The following is a 26,272-nucleotide window of genomic DNA, read 5'->3' on the forward strand; positions in this document are numbered from 1 at the left end:
TGTTCATATAGTTCCTTGGCAGCTAGATTCCCACATATTTTATATTAATTACAGTTATTTTAAATGGAATTTCTCTTTGTATCTGTTACTGCTAGGTTTTGCTGGTAGTATATAAAAATGCTGATGATTTTTTGTAGATTTATTTCGTGTCCTGCAACTTTGCTAAAGTTGTGAATTGTTTCTAGTACTTTTTTAGTTAATTCTCTAGGATTCTCTACCAGTGTATCCTATGAAGTCCAGGCTAGCTCCCTGGAGGCCTCAGGATTAGCCAGAGTCAGGATAAGCTAAAGTCCTTGGTCTTTAAGGGGAGAAATGAAGGAGATGTACAAAACTGCCACATACTCTCCACCAACCTCCCTAATCTAGTTGCAAAGTGAGTCTGGCTCATTTTACACCACCCTCTAATTCCTCCTACTATTATCTGTATACACCAAAACATGGAGCCAGCACCAAACAGTGAGAAGGGCCATTTTTCTAAGCATATTCTAATAGTCATTGTCCAATAGGTAATTAGCCTTAAGTGCTCAGTTGTCTGATTCAAGCACACCTTTTCAAGAGTTTCAGTCCTTTAAATCTCCTGCTTTCTTTTGTTTTAGAACACAGGTGGTCACAATATCCCCTGACTTCTCAGGAAGAGAGATGAAAAACACCAAAAGGAAATGGAGAGTAAAGCCAGATATTGTTAGCAGGTTTCTGAGCTGAAGGGTCTTACTAGAAACAGGTATGCACAAACCCATCAGCATGGGAGGTATTACACAAGCACATAACAGTAAAGCACAGGCTATTAGTGATGACTCTCCCCACAGCTGGTGTATGCTCAATGTGGTGTAACAAACATGAATTGTACATGCAAGTAGTGATATAACAAACGATATAAATCATCATGGTGTTGTAAAAGATTTCCAGAAGTCCTAGAAGGAGGGTATGTAAATAACAATCACACATATGCCTCCTTGAGCAGCCAAGAGATAGTCTAAAACCAGTCTTTTCTCCATTACTTTACATGTCAGACAATATGATTCCTGCAGATTTTGAAGTCCTGCAACAGTCTCACTGAGAATTTTTGATGTTTATGAGTCAACTGCTGTACACATTGGGTTAACTGCCATGCTCTTTCAGTGGCACACATTGTCAGAGATGGAACCACCCAATATTTCTTGGGTCTTCTCCTTCGTTTCAAGGGTCTGTTCTATCTCTCCAATGGACAAGGAGAATACGACTCGTTGGCACCCGTCGTACCATCTGTGGAGATACAAGCAAACCTTCTCCCCCAAGCAGTTAACCTATCTGGTCCCTTCCATTCACCACTTTCTGGATCTCTCCACATCACCTGGTGATTATCTAAAGATAGTGGAGCTGCTCGCACTGGACACTGCCCTTCCAGGGAGTTATAAAACTTGTCTTCTGGAGCCAATGTATCTTTGTCAAAAATCAGAAAGTTAATAGTATAAAGAGCTAGATTTAGAAGTTTTCTAGGGTTACCTGTGACTCCCCCTTTCTTTTGTTTTTGGAGGAGCATCTTAATGTCTCTGTTTCTCCTCTCTTCTATTGCCTGTCCTTGAAGATTAAAAGGTATGCAGTGGTGTGTAAAATCTTATACTGTGCACAGAAGTGTGAAAAATGTTTAGAAGTATATGCAGGTCCATTATGTATCTTTACTGCCTGTGGCACACCCATAATTGCAAATGCTTGTATAAGGAATTCAGTGACCATTTGGGCTGTCTCTCTTGCTGCTGATACTGCAAAAGTGAATTCTGAAAAAGTATCTACCACAACATGGATAAAAGACAGATGACCAAAAGATTTATAATGGATCACATCCATTTGCCAAATTTCATTGGGTTTCAAGCCATGAGCGTTCTTCCCTAGAGGGAGTGCAGGAGCGTGGAAAGGAAGGCAAGCTGTATAGGCTTTTACTATGCTTCTAGCTTCTTCTCTGGTTATTCCAAATTGTAAACGTAAAGCTCGAGCAGCCTGATGATATTTAGAATGAGATTCTTGGGCTTCTTGAAATAAAGGAGTATTGGCCAACATATTTAGAAGGCTATCTGCCTTTGCATTACCATCAAAAATAGGACCTGGAAGTCCACTATGAGAGTGGACATGCAAGATATAAATCTTACCTGGGTGCTTTCTCACTTGCTCTTGAAGTTCCTTAAAGAGCTGATATATATTGGAGGCTACAAATTTTATTTGGGCTGTGGCAATTCTTTGTACCACACCTACTGAGTAGGCTGAATCAGATATTATATTTATATCTCCTGGATAATAAGTAATAACTAGAATGATTGCATACAATTCATTCTGCTGAGTGGACTGAAAAGGAGTTCTGACTATCTTTATAGTTAAGTCACGAGAGTATACAGCACAAATATTATGTTTGGATGCATCTGTAAAGATACTTGGTCCTTTAAGAGGAACTTTAGAAATCTTTTCTTCAAGAATCCATAACAAATTATGTAATAGTTTGGTTATCTTTAATGGAGACCTGTGTGTAAAATTTGGAGCTGTGGCCAATAAAATTTGCCACTCTGGGATGGTTTCACAGCATACATTAATTTGTGCAGTAGTATAAAAGATATATATCTTGTCAGGTCTTATCCCAGATAATTGTGCTATTCCCTTAATGCCTTTAATAAAATTCTAGCCACAAGCACTGGATAAGGAGTAAGGCTTTGTTATGGTTGTGCTGGGAGGTTCACTTACTCTATCACACTGTCTCCTTGATGAAGGACTGCTATGGGTGCCTCTTTTGTAAACTTTTCCAGGAGATTCTTCAAACCCCTTCATTACCCATATTTTAGTTTGAACTCATGATTGAGAACTCATGGGAATATGATACATGTTTTTTTGGGAACATGATACATGTTTTTCTTTGAAAGCTAAAAAATTTAAATAGCATCAAAATTCAAAGAGATTGTATCAAGTTCAAACACAAAGAAAAGACATTAAAAGATGGAAATTTTATCCATATTTGCCATTAGGTGCTGTCATCTAAGCTTTTTGCGTTGCAGAACCCAGAGGGATTAAGTGATTCAAAGTTGTTCAGGCAGTCAGTAGTAGAACTGAAATCTCATTTTAGCAGTGTGTATGTGTGTGTGTGTGTGTGTGTGTGTGTTTGTGTGTGTGTGTGTGTTTTAATATTCAAAATTAATAATACAAATACCAAAAAAGGGGAAGTGCTAAATAAAATATGGTGTATTGATGTAATAAAATATTGGCAACTAGATATGGAGGCTAAATGATAGTGAAAAGACAAGAATGACACGGAGTTTGCTAATCCAGGTGACTGGCATAAATGGTACCCTCAAAAAATAATGGGGTTAGGAAAAAGAGAGGATTTGACAAAAAAATAATTATTTCTGTTTTAGATATGCTAAGTTTGAGGTGTCTGTGGTGTATCAAGTTTGAAACATCAAATAAACAAAAACTTAGCTTGATTTTATATGGTTTGGTGTCTACCAAATCTTTAGTTGACTAAGGCAGCTTGCTGAAGTGGAGACATTATGAATTTAAAAAAAAAAAATTGTTCCATTAGTGTAGATGGGGAACACTGGGAAGCAAAGTTTGCATATTAGCATATCAAAAGTGCATTCTGTCAGCTGAGGGAAAAAACTTTAGTTACCTATTGGGTGCTGAAATATCAAATGTAGGCTAATCTTTGGCCAAAAAAAAAAAGGCTTAAGATGAAATTTATGATAGAACAAAATGCACAAAACTCAATTTTTGTCAGGTTAAATTAAGTTATATATAGTAGTATATTGCTGAAATTTTTATCTGTCTTATATTAAAATTGTAACAAGTAATCCATTTTCTTTTATTTTTACTAAAATTCCTTACTAAGGTCATTGATGCTTATTGGAAATGACTTACCAGGAAGTCTTTTTAATTTTTTACAGTAACTCATCCTACTTACTGCCATATGTATTATTAGCAAAAGGTACTAAGATATTTCAGTATTTCTTTGTGAATATTATCCTCTTAAGTGTATGATAATAGTATCATATCCTGGAAAAAATGAAGGATTTCTTCCCCCTTCCCTATGTATTTCCCTATGTCATTCATAATAAGTTCCACATTTTTACTTTAATGGCAAAATATCACATTATTCATTTTTGAAGGTTTTTAAAGAACATTTTTCTTTATTAAATGAAAACAACATGACCACGTGGAACACTTTGAAATTCAAATGTCAGTGAAATTGCAGTAGATGTAATGGCTTTAGGGATATAACTTGGCATTTAGTTTTGCTATTCATTTTGGAAGACTTCAGGAATATTAGGTTATTGGTGTAGGTCTTGTTTTAGACATGCCAATCTTCTGAAGAATTTACTCTCTGAGTGCAAAAATTATGCTGTTGATAACTTTAGCAATAGTTAAACTACCTGGTAAAAGAGGATCTTTTGTGAATATTATGTTTCATCTGCATCATAAAATAGAAAATAGCAAATGCTGATTTATAAGTGTTTGAGTGAATTAATGCATATCCATTACTACTACTAGAAAAAATAAGCACCTTAAAAGATAGGCTCTGTTGGTATATGTTTTTTTCTTTCCGAGAATAGTACATTAAAGTAATTTATAACTAATGTCCAATTTCTACTACTGCAGGAACTTCTCTTTAATTTTATCTTTGCTGTGAAGTGTGCTTGAAGTTTCTGGAATAGTTAAAAGTTAGTTGATTCTCAAAGAGTAAATTTTTTTTGTATCTTCAGTGCTTTTCAATACCTGTCTCTTCCTGTTGACTTCTTACTCTAATGAAACAAGTTATATAGATTTTTTAAATCCATATTTATTTAGGAGATAACACCAAAATCAAATGATAGTTCTGAAATTTGCAGAATATCATTATACAGAGTAATACATATGGCATGTGTTGCCTGATACTCTAGTACCTTTGGTTATTCCCTTCACTAATGTAGAGGGCAAATCCATCTACATTCTCTCATACTATATAGTTCATATTTTCCTGTGAATTCTATCTAGTTTAAAACTTAAGGCAGGTCTTCCTATTATTCTTTTACCTTAGGGATGCCATTTTTTCATTCTTTGTGTTCACATGTTGTTCATGATTTCATTATATACGTATTTATATAGTTATTATAATGGGCCAGAGCTCTGTACTTGAAACAAGGATTCTTACAAGGTATTAATTCAATGGAATTGATAAGACAATGTTTATCTAGTTTAGCATGGTGCTTAATAGTTCTCTAGTTCAGTATGATTGATTTAATCTTACAACAAATAATGGTTCCCTAGTGATGTAATGATTGGTTTATACTCAGTATACTGCATATAAACTGGGACAAACTCAGCCAGAGACAGACTGGGAAGGGGACTAGGACAGACTCAGAGAAGACAGAGGACTAGAGGTGGTAGCTCAAGCTCTCAGAGCCAAAGAAAGACATTTATTCCATCTCCCACCTTTGTGGTGGCTGGAGGCTAGAGCACAAGTCCTCATACTCAGAGAAACTTCAAGACAGAGATTGTTGTGGTGGTCTTCCTGCCTCCCCCAAAGAAACCAAGACACATTCCACAGGACCTCCAGAAAGCTGGCCTGGGCCCCAAGCAAGGAAACTAGACTGTGAAGGAGATAATAAAGAATTTAGACTTTATCCCTGGCTATTCTTGTGGTGATTACTCAGCTAAAACGAAGGCTGATCCCAAGACCTCCAGAAAACCAACCAGAACACTACATTGAATGAAGAAAAATAGCATAATGAAAAATTAAATGATAATAGGCAAGCACAGTGACTTTAATGTCTTTGTTAAGCAATGTGCATGCTTCTACCAACTATCCAATGATTCTAAATTGATGGTAACTTTAATAGATGGTCAAATAAAAGCACCCAACAACATATGACTCAATTCAATTTCCATTCCTTCCAAGTACAACACATGCAAAATTATCAATATATGTATCATTTTTTTTTTAATTAAAAAAAAATTTTTTTTTGAGGCTGGGGTTAAGTGACTTGCCCAGGGTCACACAGCTAGGAAGTGTTAAGTGTCTGGGATCAGATTTGAACTCAGGTCCTCCTGAATTCAAGGCTGGTGCTCTATCCACTGCGCCACCTAGCTGCCCCTGTTTGTATCATTTTAAAGGTAAAAGTTTTAGAATTATTAATACTCTTAGTATTAGTGTTAGTGCTAGCAAGTCAAATTATTAGTAAGTTATAGCTAGACTGAATGTAAGACAAACCTCTGTAAACCCCATTCAAATATCAAACCTAGACGAAGAGGGAATGAAAATATGGGAGTAATGTCCCATTTTGCTGGGGATTCCAGCAGATACTCAAGGAATTTGTGTAAATAGTCTTATTGCTTTGTCAAAATTACATGGCATTTAAAAGCGAAATTGTAGATTTCAAAACAAAACTCTAGAATTTCAGATTGGAAAATGTGATCAACTGAAATAATCATCTCTTAGTGCTGGACTTTTTTCATTTGAGCAAAAAGAGAAAAACAAAAATACTCTTCATTAGAAGGTAAGTTGTTTCTAGTTACTATATGTATATGAGTTTATATGATAATAATAATGATAAAATTTATGTAACACTTTAAGGAATGCAAATCTCAACATGTAGTATCTCATTTTGTTCTTATAATAACCCAGTAAAGGAGTGCTATTATTATCATGCCCATTCTATAGATGAGAAAAATGAGCCTGTGAATGGTTAAGTGACTTGTTCAAATGTTTCTCAGGCAGAATTTGAACTCAAGTCTTTTGACCCAGGTTCAGCCCTTTATCCATTACATCACCTAGTAGGCTAAACAATATTTTTGTGGGTCTCTATGTTATATAACTTTTATTTACTTAACACTGTTTAGATAGATCATTGTCTCATTTTCACTAAAAAAACTATTTGTTGATATTGCCAGATTCAAAAAAAAAAAAAAAAAAGGGTCTTAAAATATAAGATTTTAAAAATTAGTCTTACATTATTGGTAATATCAATACCAGTAGTAGTGACCATTCAAACATTATTTAAAAATATCTATTTCAAGGGTTTAACTAAGATTTAATTTAAAAGGAAGTGTTCCAACTCTAGGGGGAAAAAATGGGAAAACCACTCAATAAATACATGTATATATATCTAATGTACTGACAATAGGTTAGATATTGGTCTAAGTGCTAGAGATAACTCCTCCTTCTCCTCTCCCCCCCCCCCCCCAAAAGAAGGTAATGGCAATCCCTACTTTCAGACAGTTCACACACCAGTGAGGAAGACAATGTGCAGACATGTACAAGAAGCTCTATACCAGATAAATTGGATATGATCAATACAGGGAAGGCACTTGAATGAAAAGGGATAAAGTTAGGCTTCCTCTAGAAGGTGGAATTTTATCTGGGACTTGAAGGAAGTTAGAGGATTTTGTATATAATCTTGGAAGCTACAGGGAGCCATCAGAGTTTATTGAATAGAGGGATGACATGATTAAACGTATGTTTTAGTAAAACCATTTTGGGCACTGAATGGAAGATAGATTGGAATGGGGAAAACCTTGAAGCTGATATCTGCCCGCTGGGGTATGAGGAGATGAGGGCCTTCACTAGTGGGGTGCAGTATCAGAGGAGAGAATGGGAGAGAGATATGTTTAAAAGTAAACCAGACATATCTTGGCCACAGAATAGATGTGAGAAATGAGAGAGTGAGGAGTTAAGGAGAAAACCTAGGTTCTGAGTTTGTGTGACAATGAGATCTTTGGTAACCTTGGCAGTAATAGGAAGTTTGGTAGGGTAGAAGATTTTGGACAAAGGTATTTAATTCCGTTTTGGACATATTGAGTACAATATCTGATTCAATAAAAATTTATTGTTTCAGTTTTTAATGAATATAAAATTATAATGACACATGATTATATAGACTTGACTACATACATTTATGGGTTACATTTCAGTTTCTGTGACCCATTCATGTTTCATTTACTAGATTGGTCCAAGGTTTGTTTAGATATGTCTTCATTAATTACTAAAATGTAGCATTTCTTTCCTTAATCAATTAAACATCTTTCCCACAAGTGTTATTCATGTCTTCAAAAATTATACATATTAAAGTTATTGGTCAAATAATTTAGTAACAATATATCCAGCAATAATTCAGAATAATTATTCTCCCTATTTTAACCGTGAGAAAGCTCATGCTATTTCAACTATCACTGCAGATGACTTGTGAAAATACAGTCACATCATTCATTTTACTTTGAATAACAATTAAAAATATCTTTTCAAGAATTCTCTTCATACTTTGTACAAAATAATAGTTAAAATAATTACATCAGGAAACAAATTCTCTATATCTTCTTTCTCTTTTCCAGATTCTTTCATGCCATCACTCTTAACAGTCTCTCCAAATTCCCTCCTTATAAAAGTCTCTTTATGTTTCTTTACAATATAAGAATGAAATAGTTCTCTCAAGAAAGTTTTTCTTCTTCTTTCTCTCTTCTCCATGATTTACCTCAAACCTTCTAATTTTCTCTTCTATTTTAAAAACTTCCAGCCAATTGTCAACTCTTTAACCTTCTTCTTGCCACTTAAAGTTATGGTAACAGTAATTGTAAAAGAAATTAGTGGAACTGGTGTTACAGTAAGGTATGTGTCATTTTAAAATACACGTTTTGTCAACATTATTTGGCAGTACTGCTCTCCTTTCTCAATTCATTTTCCATGTCTTGTCTCTGTTTGCAAGACTCCTTGAGTGGAACCTAACATGAATAATATCCTGTCCATTAGTAACCAGCTAGTAAATATTTGTTGAATTTAAACCAACATATGATTTTCATGTGATTTTTTTTTAAGACTGATGCACATTTTCTTTTTTTTCTTCCTTTCAGATAATTATGAATCTGCTGCTATTTTTTATTTTGGGATTGCTTGTTCATTTTGTGTTCTTTGTCTCCATTTTCGACATTTACTTTACTTCTCCTCTGGTACATGGTATGACTCCTCAAATTACTCCTCTGCCGCCTCCAGCACGACGATTAGTGTTATTTGTTGCAGATGGCCTTCGAGCAGATTCCCTCTATGAATTAGATGAAAATGGAACTTCCAGAGCACCATTTATCAGGTAAGGGGATTAACTACAATGAAGCCTTCTCATAAAGTTTGCCTATAGCACAAATAAACATTTAAAGATCATGCAGCCACTCTCCTGTGGGTCTAAGAAGTAATAAGGATAGCTATTGGACACATGTATTGTTGATTTGAAATTGTAGGATAATCTGATTTTCTGATGATGTTCTTTTCTTCTGATCATTTTGCCTGTGATTTAAGGATGTTCTCTCAGGTGAATTTTGGCTACATGATTCATACTGTCACGTTTTCCTGAATTTTCAGATATCGCAAGGTTTAAGGCTCTGACAACTACTTTCTAGTTACCTCTCTTTCTGCTGAATTACTTGTTTCCATATTTTATCTTATAACGCTAAGCTCTAAAGTAGGCCAGAGTTATGTTTAAGTATTTTAATTTTTAATTAGTGCATTTTAATCTTTCTTATTAATCAGTTGTCTCAAAGTTCTTCCCTAGTTCATTAAATATTTATAAGCTAGGTATAATTTCTCATCTTTCTATTAAATTCCTTAATTACCTATGATTAAATAAATTTAAATTGTTAAATATACAATTTATTAGCAACTGAACTTGATAATAATGACATAAATGATTATAATATTTTGTCCTTTAGAAAAATCATATTCTAATGTATCTCAGATGCTCACTAATAGCACTTGAATTCTCTTCACTTTTGGAAACACAATTTCACTATTAATTTCACTTAAGAAATGTGTTAAAGTATCTCTAGAATTTTCTTGATATATTTCTTCAAGGTAAGAGCTAAATTCAATTTTTCAGGAAATGCCATTGTTGTCATTATTATAATTTTTTTTTTTGCTGTCTTCTTTCCAACCTTCAAAAGAAGCAATCTCTTCAGCTTCTGTCAAGCTATTCTGCTTAATAATCTCTTTCAACATTCCTCATAAAATTTTCTTTATAATGTTCCTTCATAAAATAACAATCATTTTTGTCCATGTTTTGCTCATATATCTCCATAAATCAAAAGAAGATAGGTTGTAGCATGCTGTTGTCTCCAGAAGCTGCCAATCGCTTTCTGGGAGGAGATCTGCTGTGTCAACTCAAATATCTCAAACAGATTCTTCTTCCTGTAGAGAGCAGTTGTCTGTAGACAGTTGCTGTTAACTCTGGTCCAGAGAAGTGATTTCCCTTCCTGCAGAGAGCCGCGTCAAGTCTGGTCTAGAGCAGAGACTCACTTTTTCTCCAGAGCTGCCCTCTTTTATTCTCCCAGAGAATGGGAGTGGGATAATGCAAGGGCTTCTGGGAAGAATTACTTTAACCAATGAACTTGCTCCTCCTAAGCATGCAAGCTCTTCCCCAGAAATTCACAAGTAAAACTCCCAGTCATGGCAGGAACTAGAGAATTGTCAAGTACTGACTTAGCACTTAGTAAGAACCTAATATCTCATTATCTCATTAGCACTTAGTAAGAACCTAACAATAGGTGAACTTGGCTTCAGGTCAACAGCTCTTATGTGCCCTCTTTATTAAATTATATTCCTTGGTTAATCTCTGGGTTTATTTTGCTTTCAGAGAAACTTTTACAGTAGTTGTGGTTGGGGTTGTCCTTTTTTTCCAATTAGTAGTTTTTTCTCTGTAAATCTTATTGACCAATACAACTTCTGTCCTGACTTTAAAAATTAAGCATATTTAAAAATTAATTTGCATAACTTTCTTAAAATTATTAATTACTCCAGTAGCCTCTCACTACTTACTGAGCCAACTTCTTTAAAGTATTGAATGGGGGCAGCTAGATGGTGCAGTGGATAAAGTGCCAGCCATGAAGTCCTCCTGTCACCAAGTGACTCTGACTTCTCTACCTCCACCCTCCAATCCTTACCTATGATTATCTTAACACTAAACATTCAGCTAGCACCAATGGTGAAAAGAGCCATTTATTCAAATATATGCTAATAGAGTCATTGTCTCACATGGAATAGGTAATTAGCCTTAAGTACTCAGTTGTCTGATTCAAGCACATCTTTTTGGAGTTTCAGCCCTCTACAAGTAACTTAACCCCAATTGCCTCAGCTACAAATAAATAAATATTGAACCTTTTCCCCCTTTTCTTTTAAATTTTCAAAAAATTCCTAGAAGATATTTTAAAGTAGATATGCCAGTTTTGTATAGTAATCCTGGTTTATAAAAGTACAACTTAAATATTTTGTTTATGTTTTTGCCTGAGTTCACTTTCCTCTGAAAAATCACAATGTTGCTGTCACCCTTACTGCAAGAAGAATTATTGGAATTCTTTGTATCTACTGTTATTTAAAATTTTAAAAGACTATAGTAATCCCTAGTGGGCTGCTAGTATGTTGAGTAGAAGTTGGGAAGAATTAAATTTTATTTGAAAGAACACAGGATTTATAGATAAGAGATCCACATTTGTGGTTATTGCATTATCTCCAATATCAATCAGCAGAGTTATAAATGAGCAATGACTAGAAGTAAAATCAGGAAGGTAAGCTTGAAAAGCCTGAAATGACTTAGAAGAATAGATTATTTAAATTGTGCATTACTTTTTAAAAAATTAAACATTTTTAAATTTCTAAAAAATTAAATCAACTTGCATTTTTTCCACATGTAACACTTCTAATAATACATTTACTTTTATTTTAGGAATGTAATAATGCATAAAGGTAGCTGGGGTATTTCTCATACCCGTGTACCCACTGAATCCAGGCCAGGACATGTGGCACTTATAGCTGGTTTTTATGAAGATGTCAGTGCAGTTGCAAAAGGTACTTTTCTATAGACAATTTATTAAAATTTGAGTCTTTCAAATTGAACTCAAAGAATATTTGTTGAATATTTTGGTAAACCCCAAAGTTAAACATTAGTTTTGCACTTTATATTCACATGTTTCAAAAGATTTATGATTTCATCAGTGTGGAAATTTATTCCATATGCATTTTGCAGCTCATGCATGATTTAGGAGATAGGTTCCTGTGTTGCTTTAACCAAAAAGAAATGACTACCTAATGATCAATCTTCTGGTGAAAAGTGAACCTAACTGACTTCCGGCCAAGATGGCGGTGTGGAGGCAGACAGCTGCTTGAGCTCCGTGTTTTCTCTCAGGACTTACTTCATGACAAGCCTCAGACTTAATGCTTGACTCAGAAAGAATTCCACAAATAATCACCAAGAGAAGACATCTTTGAAAGTCGCCAGAAAAGGTCTGTGTTTGCTCAGGGGAGGGTCAATCAGACTGGGGGCAGACTGAGGGCAGGCAAGCCAAAGCGAGACAGGCAGCTCACACAGCTCAGACCAGAGGGGGAGGGGTACAATCTCTGCCGTTTCTGTGAAAAGGCTTTTTCCCCAGAGTGGATACTCTGTCTTGGCAGCAAGCCAGGAATAGCAGAGAGGGTGTTAACACCGGAAGTGAAGATTAAAACCCTGGAAAGCCAGCATCTCTCAGAACTGGGCCACCCCCAACCCCCAACTGGACTGACTCAGCACGTTCTCAGAGCCTCACAGCGCAGACTCAGTCCTGTCCTGTTAGTGCCTCTCTGCTGCCCTACCCCCAGTCTGTAAAGGAAGCCCATTAACACCATCCAACCCCATCCCCTGCAAAACAGACCAATTGTTTCTCTTGTCAGTTTGTTTTCTTCCATTCCTACTCTGACAAAATGAACAAAAAATTCAAAAGGGCTCTAACCATTGACAGCTTTTGTATGGAGAGAGAGCAGACATCAAACACTGAGGAGACTAAAAACAGACTGTCCCCAGAGGAATCCCCTAAGAGGGATATGATCTGCTCCTCAATACAAAAGAATCTCATAGAGGAGATCAAGAGGGCTCTCACAAGAGAGCTGGAAGAGAAATGGGAAAAGGAAAGGGAAGCTTGGCAAGAGAGCCTGGAGAAGTCATCCCATGCATTTAAAGACAGAGTAGATAAAGAAATCAAATCATTGAGAAACAAGATTAGTGAGCTGGAAAAGGTAAACAACTCCAAGGAAAACAGGATTAGTGAGCTGGAAAAAGAAAACAGCTCTCTAAAAAATAAAATGGATAAAATGGAAAAAAATTCCATAGAAGATAAAAACTCAATTGGATAATTACAAAGAGATATAAAAAAAGTGAATGAAGAAAATGCATCATTGAAAATTAGACTGGAACAAGTAGAAATGAATGACTCAAGGAGAAATCAAGAGATAGTTAAGCAAAACCAGAGAAATGAAACAATTGAAAAGAATGTCAAGTACCTTATTAGAAAGACAACAGACCTGGAAAACAGATCCAGGAGAGACAATTTGAGAATAATCGGACTCCCTGAAAAATGGGAGGAAAAAAAGAACTTGGACACCATTTTCGGGGAAATTATCAAAGAGAACTGCCCAGACGTTCTGGAAACAGAGGGTAAAATAGACATTGAAAAAATTCATCGATCACCTACTGAAAGAGACCCTAAAATCAAAACGCCAAGAAATATATGGCCAAGTTCAAGAACCATCAGACAAAGGAAAAGATATTGGAAGCTGCTGGAAAAAAGCAATTCAGATATGGAGGATCCACAATAAGGATAACCCAGGATCTAGCAGCGTCCACATTAAAAGAACGAAGGGCCTGGAACATGATATTCCGAAAGGCTAAGGAACTTGGTATGCAGTCAAGAATAACCTACCCAGCAAGAATGAGCATAGTTTTCCAGGGAAGAAGATGGACATTTAACGAAATAAATGAATTCCATCTATTTTTGATGAAAAAACCAGACCTACATACAATGTTTGATCTTCAAATACAGAACTCAAGAGATTTCTAAAAAGGTAAAAAAAAATCTTGAGAACTATACTTCTGCCAAAAAATTATGTAAAGAACATATGTACAATTTGTCTTAGAAACTAGAGGTGGAAAGGAAATTATATCATAAAAAAGTGTAAAGTGGTGGTACTACATCTCATGAAGAGGCAAAGGTAACCTATTATATCTGAGAGAAAGAAAGGAGAGAGATGAACATAGTGTGTATCAATAGACATATTCAATTTATGGTGAAACTTCTTCCACTTCATTGAAAAGTGAAAGGGAAGGAGTAAGCTAAGGGGAAGGGAATACAGAAATTGTGAGGAAAAGGGGTAAAATAAGGGGAGGAACTTTAAGGTGGGGGAGGGATCCTAAAAAGGGAGGGCTGTGAAAAGCAAGTGGTGTTCACAAGTTTAATACTGGGTAGGGGGGTAAGAGGGAAGGAAAGGGGAAAAGCATAAGCAGGGGGTAGTAGGATGGCAAGCAATATAGAATTAGTCCTTCTAACCATAAATGTGAATGGGGCAAACTGCCTCATAAAGAGGAAGCAGTTAGCAGACTGGATTAAAAGTCAGAATCCTACTATATGTTGTTTACAGGAAACACACCTGAAACAGGGTGAGACATTCAAACTAAAAGTAAAAGGGTGGGGCAGAATCTATTATGCTTCAGGCAAAAACAAAAAAAACAGGAGTAGCCATCCTCATCTCAGATCAAGCAAAAACAAAAATTGATCTAATTAAAAGAGATAAGGAAGGGCATTATATCCTGCTAAAGGGCAGCATCAATAATGAAACAGTATCAACATTAAACATATATGCACCAAGTGGTGCAGCATCTAAATTTTTAAAAGAGAAATTAAGAGAGCTGCAAGAGGAAATGGATAGCAAAACTATAATAGTGGGAGATCTCAACCTTGCACTCTCAGAATTAGATAAATCAAACCACAAAATAAATAAGAAAGAAGTCAAAGAGGTAAATAGAATACTAGAAAAGTTTAATATGATAGATCTTTGGCGAAAGCTAAATGGAGACAGAAAGGAGTATACTTTCTTCTCAGCAGTTCATGGAACCTATACAAATATTGATCATATACTAGGGCATAAAAACCTCAAAATCAAATGCAGTAAGGCAGAAATAGTAAATGCATCCTTTTCAGACCACAATGCAATCAAAATTACATTTAATAAAAAGCCAGGGGAAAATAGACCAAAAAATAATTGGAAACTAAATAATCTTATACTAAAGAATGATTGGGTAAAACAGCAAATCATAGACATAATTAATAACTTCACCCAAGAAAATGACAATAATGAGACATTATACCAAAATGTGTGGGATACAGCCAAAGCAGTAATAAGGGGAAGTTTTATATCTCTACAGGCCTACTTGCATAAAATAGAGAAAGAGAGGGCCAACGAATTGGGCTTACAACTAAAATTGCTAGAAAAGGAACAAATTAAAAACCCCCAGACAAACACAAAACTTGAAATTCAAAAAATAAAAGTTGAGATTAATAAAATTGAAAGTAAAAAAACTATTGAATTAATTAATAAAACAAAGAGTTGGTTCTATGAAAAAACCAACAAAATAGACAAACCCTTAGTAAACCTGATTAAAAAAAAGAAAGAGAAAAAGCAAATTGTTAGTCTTGAAAATGAAAAGGGTGAACTCACCACTAATGAAGAGGAAATTAGAACAATAGTTAGGAGCTACTTTGCTCAACTTTATGCCGATAAATTTGATAACTTAAATGAAATGGAAGAATACCTTCAAAAATATAGCTTGCCCAGATTAACAGAGGAAGAAGTAAGTAGTCTAAATAGTCCCATCTCAGAAAATGAAATAGACCAAGCTATTAACCAATTTCCTAAGAAAAAGTCCCCAGGACCAGATAGATTTACATGTGAATTCTACCAAACATTTAAAGAACAACTAACTCCAATGCTATGTAAACTATTTGAAAAAATAGGGATTGAAAGGGTCCTACCAAATTCCTTCTATGACACAGACATGGTACTGATACCTAAACCAGGTAGATCGAAAACTGAGAGAGAAAACTATAGACCAATTTCCTTAATGAATATTGATGCTAAAATCTTAAATAAGATATTAGCAAATAGACTTCAGAAAATCATCTCCAGGATAATACACTATGACCAAGTGGGATTTATACCAGGAATGCAGGGCTGGTTTAATATTAGGAAAACTATTAGTATAATTGACCATATTAATAATCAAATTAATAAAAACCATATGATCATCTCAATAGATGCAGAAAAAGCATTTGATAAAATCCAACATCCATTCCTACTAAAAACGCTTGAGAGTATAGGAATAAATGGACTATTCCTTAAAATAATAAGGAGCATATATTTAAAACCTTCAGAAACATCATATGTAATGGTGATAAACTAGAACCTTTCCCTATAAGATCAGGAGTGAAACAAGGTTGCCCACTATCACCATTACTATTCAATATAGTACTAGAAACGCTAGCCTCGGCAATAAGAGCCGAGAAAGAGATTCAAGGAATTAGAGTAGGAAATGAAGAAATCAAATTATCACTTTTTGCAGATGAAATGATGGTATACTTAGAGAACCCCAAAGACTCTGCTAAAAAGCTATTAGAAATAATTCAGAATTTCAGCAAAGTTACAGTATACAAAATAAATCCACATAAATCCTCAGCATTTTTATACATTACCAACACAATCCAACAGCAAGAGATACAAAGAGAAATTCCATTCAAAATAACAGTCGATAGTATAAAATATTTGGGAATATATCTACCAAAGGAGAGTCAGGAATTATATGAGCAAAATTACAAAACACTTGCCACAAAAATAAAGTCAGATTTAAATAATTGGAAAGACATTCAGTGCTCTTGGATAGGCCGAGCGAATATAATAAAGATGACACTACTCCCCAAACTAATCTATTTATTTAGTGCTATACCAATCAGACTCCCAAGAAACTATTTTTATGACCTAGAAAAAATAACAACAAAATTCAAATGGAAGAATAAAAGGTCGAAAATTGCAAGGGAACTAATGAAAAAAAAGTCAGAGGAAGGTTGTCTAAGTGTACCTGATTTAAAGCTATATTATAAAGCAACAGTCACCAAAAAGATTTGGTATTGGCTAAGAAATAGACTAGTTGATCAGTGGCATAGGTTAGGTTCACAGGGCAAGATAGTGAATAAAAATACCAATATAATCTTTGACAAACCCAAAGATACCAAATTTTGGTATAAGAATTCATTATTTGACAAAAACTGCTGGGAAAACTGGAAATTAGTATGGCAGAAACTAGGCATGGACCCACATTTAACACCACATACTAAGATTAGATCAAAATGGGTCCAAGATTTAGGCATAAAGAACTAAATCATAAATAAATTGGAGGAACATGGGATGGTTTACCTCTCAGACTTGTGCAGGAGGAAGGAGTTTGTGTCCAAGGGAGAACTAGAGAGCATTATTGATCACAAAATAGAAAATTTTGATTACACCAAATTAAAAAGTTTCTGCACAAACAAAACTAATGCAAACAAAATTAGAAGGGAAGTAACAAATTGGGAAAACATTTTTACAGTTAAAGGTTCTAATAAAGGCCTCTTACAGAGAATTGACTTTAATTTATAAGAAATCAAGCCATTCTCCAATTGATAAATGGTCAAAGGATATGAACAGACAATTTTCAGATGATGAAATTAAAACTATCTCCACTCATATGAAAGAGTGTTCCAAATCACTATTCATCAGAGAAATGCAAATTAAGACAACTCTGAGGTATCATTACACACTTGTCAGATTGGCTAAGATGACAGGAACAAATAACAGTGAATGTTGGAGAGGCTGTGGGAAAACTGGGACACTGATGCATTGTTGGTGGAGTTGTGAAAGAATCCTGGAGAAAGAATTCTGGAGAGCAATATGGAATTGTGCCCAAAAAGTTATCAAAATGTGCATACCCTTTGACCCAGCCATACTACTACTGGGCTTATATCCCAAGGAAATACTAAAGAAGGGAAAGAGACCTGTATATGCCAAAATGTTTGTGGCAGCCCTTTTCATAGTGGCTAGAAGCTGGAAGATGAATGGATGTCCATCAATTGGATAATGGTTGGGTAAATTATGGTATATGAATGTTATGGAATATTATTGTTCTATAAGAAATGACCAACAGGAGAAATACAGAGAGGCTGGGAGAGACTTACATCAACTGATGCTAAGTGAAACGAGCAGAACCAGAAGATCATTATACACTTCTGCAATGATACTGTACGAGGATGTATGCTGATGGAAGTGGATATCTTCAACATAGAGAAGAGCTAATCCAATTCCAATTGATTAATGATGGACAGAATCAGCTACATCCAGAAAAGGAACAATGGGAAATGAGTGTAAACTGTTATTTTTACCTTCTGAATCCAATTCTTCCTGTGCAACAAAAAATTCGGTTCTACACACATATATTGTATCTAGAATATACTGTAATATATTTAACATATATAAGACTGCCTGCCATCTGGGGGAGGGGGTTGGGGGAGTAAGGGAAAAAATCTGAATAGAAGTAAGTGCAAGGGATAATGTTGTAAAAAAATTACCCATGCATATGTACTGTCAAAAAAAAAGTTATAATTATAAAATAAAATAAAAAAAAAAAAAAAAAGAAAAGTGCACCTAACTTAGCTAAATTATGACATAATTGCATATGGTAGCAATTACAATAATTTCATCAAAGAAGAAATAAATAAAATTCATTTCTTAAAAATTTCTTGGAATAAAAATTCATTATTTTGTTTTTATTTTATCCATCTCCAGAAGCTATAAGCTCATAATTTTTGCCTTTTTTTTAATAGAAAAGCAATGTCATTCTGATTATCCCATTTCTAAAATGTCTGTTAAAAATGTTAGTTCTCATTATGTATAATATATGTTAGTTCTCATATATATACCTATTTATATATATAATATGCATTATTATATATATGTTTACATATAGTTCCAATGCTATGTCCCAGTCTTTCTTTCCAGTCTTCAGAAATGAATCTGCTTATTAATGAAAGCCAAAAGAACTTTTTAATTTCCATAATCCTAACAGTCCTTCATGTAATTTATAATAGAGCTTATTCAAGATATGTGTTCCTGTTGTTCACTGTTGTCTTTTTTTTTTTTTTTTTTTTTTTTTAATCAAAATTGCTTGTAGGATGGAAAGAAAATCCTGTGGAATTTGATTCCCTTTTCAATGAAAGCAAATATACTTGGAGCTGGGGAAGCCCAGATATTTTACCTATGTTTGCTAAAGGTAAGAGCCATTTACTCTAATTCATTGTTTATTTCACAAGCAAATAAGCATTATAAAAATTGCTTTAATTCATACATTTAGATTTGGAAGTTCCTTGAAAACTAGGGCTGTTTTGTCTTTGCCTTTGTTTCTTGGATGCTTAGTACAGCTCTTTGCATTTCGAATTGATTTTTCTGTATCATAGACAAACCTAATCTTATTCTCCATAAATAATTCTTTAAAAAACCTTTTAAAAATTCATTTTGAATTTAAATACAAAATGAAAGAACGTTTCCACATATAGAGTAGAACATAAAGAGAAAAGGTTCAATATAAAACCATTAATTTTCATTTCAGACTGTTTATTTTTTATTTTTAAAAAGCTATGTACTAAATATTACTTTGTTTTCAAAACTACCCAGCTTTTCTGTGCTTCTTTCTAAGTTTTCTCTTCTGCTGTGCACTTTTGATTTTTTTGCTCCATCCCTCCCCACCATTCCCTAGAGAAAAGCTACAACTAAAAATATATATATATATGTATGTTTATGTATGTGTGTTTATATATATATATGTATATATGTGTTTATGTATGTTTGTATATATATATATATGTGTTTATGTGTGTGTGTATAAATACATATACACACATACACTCACATATAAAAACATACTATATGTACTTCTAATTATGAGGTATAGGCCCAAGTCTTTCCATGTTTTTCCTAAAATCAACCAGGTCATCATATGTTAGCTTAGTAGTATTCTATCACAATCACATTCTCCAATTGAACGGCATTTATCATTTTAAGCAATCTTAAACGTATAAGATGATATCTTGAATTTGTATTAGTTTACATTTCTTTCATCAATAATGATTTAGAGCATATTTTCATATGACTACATATAGTTTAAATTTCTTCATTGTAAAACTGCCTGTTCATATCCTTTGACTATTTATCAAGTGGGAAATAATTTATATATGGCTACATTGGTTTTATTTGTACAAGAACTTTTCAATTTAATATAATCAAAATTAGTCATTTTAAACTTTACAATGCTCTCTCTTGTTTATTATTCATAAATTATTCTCTTTTCCATGAATTTGATAGGTAATATGTTCCATGTTCTAATTATCATATGTTCCTTTATATCTAGGTCACTTATCCATTTTGATCTTATCTTGATACAGGGATTAAGACATTGGTCAGTGCCCAATATTTGCCAAACTATTTTTCCCAGCAATTTTATTAGATAATGAATTCCTATCCCCCAAACTTAAATTGTTACATTTGTCAGATACAAGATTGATATAATTCTTTACTACTATGTATTTTATCTCTACCCAGTTTTAGTGATCTACTCCTCTGTTTCTTAACCAGTACCAGATAGTTTTGATATTTTCTGCTTTAAATATAGCTTATGGTCTAGTATTGCTGAGCCTTCTTCATTTATATCTTCCATGTTAATTCTAATGATCCAGTCTTTAATACTTACAAATCTTTTGTGTTCTTACTATTTTTCTGAAGAGGGAAAAGTTGTAATTCAGCCTTTGTTTTCAAAGAGAATTAATGAAATTGTAGAGTGATGTCTTGATTTGCACATGAATTCGATTTAAGTGAGGTAGAGCAGCATAAAGTCATCAACCTCATTTTCTCTTCTGGAATCAAAGTTGAATGTTGCATTAAACTAAAGAAAAAAAGTAAAATAATTAAAACCTAAATATTACTGTGTTTGGAAAAAACTGAAAATTTTGTTTTTTAGATTTGTCAGGCTGAGAGTAAAACAGATTCTGGCCTAGTAGAATCTTGCTTTCTCTTCTCCTTTCCTAGTAGTAAGATGGAGGATTAGCTCACAGTTTGTTTATTAGGTTTTCCTACTCTCTACCAATCAGAATGTGGAGATATTCCCCTATTATAAATTGGGGGAAAGGCCAATATGCAGAGCAACTTTACTACTTTTCTATTTTCATAAGTAAAGTATAATAATCTTTAGTATGTCACAATTACCACCTGTGGTCATAGCATTTGACCTCCTTAAGATCACCAGGTCAAATCTACCTCTTTTCATGGTACATTACTTTGGGTTAAACTCTCTCCAGAAAACCGAACTTTATAGGGTCTTGTATAGAACTTGTGAATTATGGGTGCACTTAAGACCTGTTTCCAATGGAACCCAGTGTTATCTCTCAACAGTAGCTGAATTTCTTGTTATTTTTTATTCCAAGGTTTTATTTCCTCCTGTTATCAGGTCAATCTGCCCATTTCTCAAATAACCTATACTCAATACCTGGAACATTTTTACATTTCCTCTCATAAAAGAAACATGGCATAGTGGTTGGCTAGACTTGGTCAGGCAGATCTGGGTTCGAATCCTGCTGTTGATACCTATTAGCTATGTGAAGTTTCTTCACCTTTTTCAAGCAAGTTTCTTCATCTATAAAATGAGTATAATAATAGTACCTACCATATAGGGTTCATTTAATTTAATGCCTTGTAGAGTGCTTCACAGATCCGTTAAGAATTTTATCAAGCATGGAATCTCAAACTCAATAGATGAGTAGTCAAAATACCTGATTCATGGAAAGGTAAGAAGGGATCAGTTTATATAGAATTTTAAAAGGTTAAAAGATTTCATATTTGAACCTGACAAGAACAGAGGGCCCCTGGAATTGTTTGCATAGGGGGATTGACATCTACTTGTGCTTTAGGAAGTTGAACTGGAGTGGGAAGAGACTTGAGACAGAAAGACAAATTAGCCATTTGTTACAATAGTCCATGTATAAGATGCTGAGGATCTGTGGGATTAGTGGCACTATAAGAGGACAAAAGAAGGTATGTATAGGTGAGATATATTACAGAAGTGTAAATGAAAGGACCTAGAAACTGATTAGATAGGAGGGAGGGATGAAAGAGAATGAGAAGTTAATAATTGTATCTAGGTTGTTAGTTCAGCTAGGTTGCTTGAAGAATGATATAGGAACAGAAAGAAATAGGGAAATTTAGGAAGAGAAGTAGGTTTTTTTGGAGGAAATATAATTCAGTTTTGGATCTGTTGAATTTAAAGTGTGTATGGGTCAACTAGTTGCAAATAGAGATAGTTGGATATAAGGATCTAGAGGTTAGGAAAAAGAGGTTAGAGCTTGACAAATATATCTGAGAATCCTCTTTCAAAGAGATAATAGTAGAATCAATGGGAATTGTTGAGATCAATAAGTGACATAGTTTGGAAGAAAAAGGAAGAGAAACCTGGACAGAACTTAGGAGACACCCACAATTAACAAGTGTGACCTGGATGGAGATCCAGCAGAAAAGACTGTGAGAGGATGCCATTGATGAGAATTAGATAAGGAGTACCTAAATGAAATTAGAGTTAATTGAGGTCTAGTGGCAGGTCCGGGGTACAGGGAGTCAAATAGAGCTCCCCTGCAACCCCTTTGGATTCGGCGCAAGGATACAGAGTCAAATGAGGTCTACTAGCAGCGCAAGAGTCCTCTGTAAAGAAATTTACAGACCCGAAGGTAGAAGGTAGAAAGACATCAGGGCCAGGGCTGGCACCGGTGGGCAGAAATCCTTGACATGGCCAGTGTAAGGATGCCATGTTTGGGACTCCTGCAAAGACTGGACTCCAGTTTTGCCCTTTTTATAATAGGGGGACTTTTGGTAATCTGAAGGGGCTCATGGGTGGAGTCTCAGATTGGCCTCTGGCTTGAGCTTCAGCCAGGGCTAGAATTTGAATAGAATTCAGTGGGTTTTTAGATAAGAAGGAAGCTTTTTGTGCTTGGAGTGGGGGTTGGGAAACCTGAGCAGATCATTAAAATGAGGGCTGGGACAGCCCAAGTTGGCTCAGATCTGATGGGGGCTGGGAAAGCCTGGATATCTCCCATTGGAATTCAAAAGGGTACTTTTGACCAGGATTTGTGAATCAAAGATCAGCCATGGGGGTTGGGAATCAGAAAGGAATCTTAAAGGGGCTATAAGCCACATCACCATCAGATGAGTAGGAGAGCCAGGAGAGAGCAATGCTGAGATAGAAGGTAGAAGAAGAGGCTGTAGAAGGTCAAGAAAGGTGAAGATTAAGAAAAAGGCATTGGATTTGGCAATTAAGGGATACATTTTAAGTAGTTTCATTTGAATACTGAGGTCAGAAATTAGATTATAGAGAGTTAAGAAGAGAGTAAGAGGAAAGGAAGAAGAAACACCAATTGCTGGCAAGTTTCTCAGTTTATCCAGAAAAAGGAGAAAAGACATGGAATGACAACTGGTAGGGATTAAACAAAGGAGGGTTTTTTGTTTTTTTTTTTCAGGATAGGTCATTCTGGCTCATTCATCAGGTCAGCTGATGAAGTGAGAGGCAGGCAAGCAGAATCCTGGATTTGGGAGTCACCAACTTCTCTCCTCCTTGTTCTGTGGCCAAGTGCCTCTGGCTCCTCTCCCTTCACCCTCCAATCCTTGCCTATGATTATCTTAACACCCAACATTCAGCAAGCACCAATTGTGAGAAGAGCAATTTATCCAAACATATGCTAATAGTCATTGTCTCACATCAAATAGGTAATTAGTTCAGTTGTCTGATTCAAGCACACCTTTTTGGAGTTTCAGCCTTCTACAGATAGGGAAGACTTGGGACATAATTATAGTCAGTAAGGAAACAACTAGTTACAGGAAAAGATTGAAAATAAATGAGAAAGTGAGGATGACTGAGTAAGCAATATGCTAGGGAACACAATAGAATGGCAGTCTGTGTACACAGGGTTTGTCTTGGTAAAGATAAGAACCATTTTTTCATGCAGAACTGATGAAGGAAGAGAAAGTGGGGAAAAAAAAAACCTTAGTGATATGTGATGAGAAGGAAGGGAAAAGAGGGTGTTCTCAGAGAATGAAAATTTTTAAAAGAATTGCAAACTTTCAAAAATCTTATGAAATGGTGCTTTATTACTAATTTTAAAATATTACAAATTAAAATATCTTTAACATTTTATGTTACATCCATCTAAGTGGCAAAGATTATAAGAACTGGAATATTCTATTGAGGATATTGTAAAACAGACATACAGATACTCTGTTAGTGTAGCTGTGAATTGGTACAGCCTTTTTAGAACTTATGTAATCATTCAACAAAAGTCACAAAATTGTACAGCAAGCCTGGGTTTATACTCTCAGGATTCAACAACAGAAAGATTGCATATACACTAGAATATTTATATCAGCATTTTTATGGTATAAGAAAATAGAGGAGAAAAAGTATGTTTACATTGGATGGGTAATGGTTGTATACAGTGTGATAAATAAATGCATTGGAAATTCTGTAAGGCCGGGAAGAGTATGAAGACTTAGAGAACATTGTAAGGCTTATGGAAATTAATGTAGGACTAGGTAGACAATGTGCATAACAATGGGAATGAAAGCATTATTATATCTCTGATGTAATGATTTAACTCAGTTCTGAATCATTAAACATTCCTTCTCAGTACAGAGTGAAATGTGGTTTATTCTGTCATTCATAGTTACTATGTTTGTTGGTTTTGCTGACTTTTTTTTTTTTTTTTAATTATTGCATAGGTGGGTTGTGATTGAGCTAAAGGAAATGGTTAAAGGAAATGGATCTAAAAGGAAAATGGTTATGGTTTAAAAACAAAAAACAACAATAAAACATTTTCAGTGTTTGTTCAAGCAAACGCTCTGGGCATTAGTAAGTCAACATCTTATTTAAATTGCTGCTTTTTTCCATAATTCCTTTAATTATTCAAATTCTTAGGAGACTATATTATTGCTTTCCTTAGAGGGGAAACCCTGGGCTTTTGAGCAATCCCTTTAAAGGTTTAACCTCAGTACTGACAGAGGCCCCTTCCATAGTGGAAAAGGCACCAGATTTGTTAGAGGAAATAAGTTTGAATCCTGGCTCTTATTACTTGGCAAGTCACTAAAAAAACACTTAGGTCTTAGTTTCTTCAACTGCAAAATGAGAGTGCTGAAATCCTCTTCAGTTTCAAAATATAACTACTTATGATAAGATGTGACTACATGACATGACCCTGAAAAATGCCTTATATCACTAAAATTGAGTGATGCCTATACAATGCAACAAATAGCTAGGGTTTTAAAAAATTATTCTTTGTATATAATTAATATAACCAGGATATACTGTATACTTTTTAGAAACAAAAGATGTGACATTCAGTTATTCTTCTACTATTAACACATCTTTTCTGTTAAAATATTAGAAAATAAGTACATTGTTAGACGTATAATCTTTTAAAGTTCACTTTCAGGTTTTTAAATATAAATATTTTAAGTATGTCAGAAATTGTATTTCTATGGAATGCTACTTTGCTATAATGAATAATGAATTTTCTTTTCATGCCTAATATGGACTTAAATTCCCCAGCTTTCTGAAACACAGTTGACTCTGTCATTAATGGTAACATTTTTTTTTTCTTTCACAAGATATGGAAAGAAATGCATTAAGCTTTGAAGATCTCTTAAACTTTAATAAATATTCTTTTATTCTCTAAGTAAATCAAAGATTATTTCCATCACAGCCATTACTTGAGTTCTTAAAGTTTAGAATTATAGATGGACTTTTAAAAGACTCTGCAAAGAGTATGAAGATAAAATTTCATAGAACATGTAGTACAGGAAAATAGTAGAGCATACATTTTGTATTATTTGCTATTATAAGCAGTTGTTGATTATTAACATAGTTTATCTCATAACATATACCATAATAAAATCTATGTGGTTATTAACCTAAATGTAAAAGGTAATGTAAAATAATCATAAGCAAATTTAGAGGAACCTTGTATAGTTATGGGTAGGGAGAGAGTTCTCGACCAAATGTAGAGTTGTTTATGAAAGATAAGAGAGAGAATTTTGATTGCATAGAATTGAAAAAGTTTCCCCTACCCAGTTAATAAAGTTATTATGAGAGGAGAAGTTTGCTGGGATATCTTTGCAGCAAATTTCTCTCATTAAAGGTCTGATATTCAAGTCATATAATGAAGAAATAGAAATATAACAAAGAATAAGGTATTCCCTAATAGAAAAATGATCAAAAGATCTGAACAGGAGCTTTTCAAAGAATAAAGCTAATCTTTTGCCAGGCATATGAAAAGCTGTTCCAAATTACTACTAATAAGAAAAACACAAAGTAATACAGCTAAGTGGTTTGAT

The 26,272-nt window shown here is 34.4% G+C and overlaps 1 protein-coding gene across 9 annotated transcripts in view; it reads left to right on the forward strand.

Moving 5' to 3' along the window:
* Positions 1-26,272, forward strand: part of PIGN (phosphatidylinositol glycan anchor biosynthesis class N) — a 237,312-nt gene that overhangs the window by 29,592 nt on the left and 181,448 nt on the right. For 6 of the 9 annotated variants that reach the window (XM_074279041.1, XM_074279039.1, XM_074279044.1 and 3 more), the window contains 3 exons: positions 8,836-9,068; positions 11,691-11,812; positions 19,026-19,124. In XM_074279041.1, the coding sequence (XP_074135142.1) occupies positions 8,842-9,068; positions 11,691-11,812; positions 19,026-19,124 (448 nt within the window). In that variant the 5' untranslated portion in view covers positions 8,836-8,841. Of the gene's footprint in view, positions 1-76; positions 722-8,835; positions 9,069-11,690; positions 11,813-19,025; positions 19,125-26,272 lie in introns of those variants that run through there. The other 3 variants (XM_074279043.1, XM_074279042.1, XM_074279048.1) reach the window with 3 other exon arrangements.

This window comes from Sminthopsis crassicaudata, chromosome 1, assembly GCF_048593235.1.
Source record: "Sminthopsis crassicaudata isolate SCR6 chromosome 1, ASM4859323v1, whole genome shotgun sequence".
Lineage (NCBI taxonomy): Eukaryota > Metazoa > Chordata > Mammalia > Dasyuromorphia > Dasyuridae > Sminthopsis > Sminthopsis crassicaudata.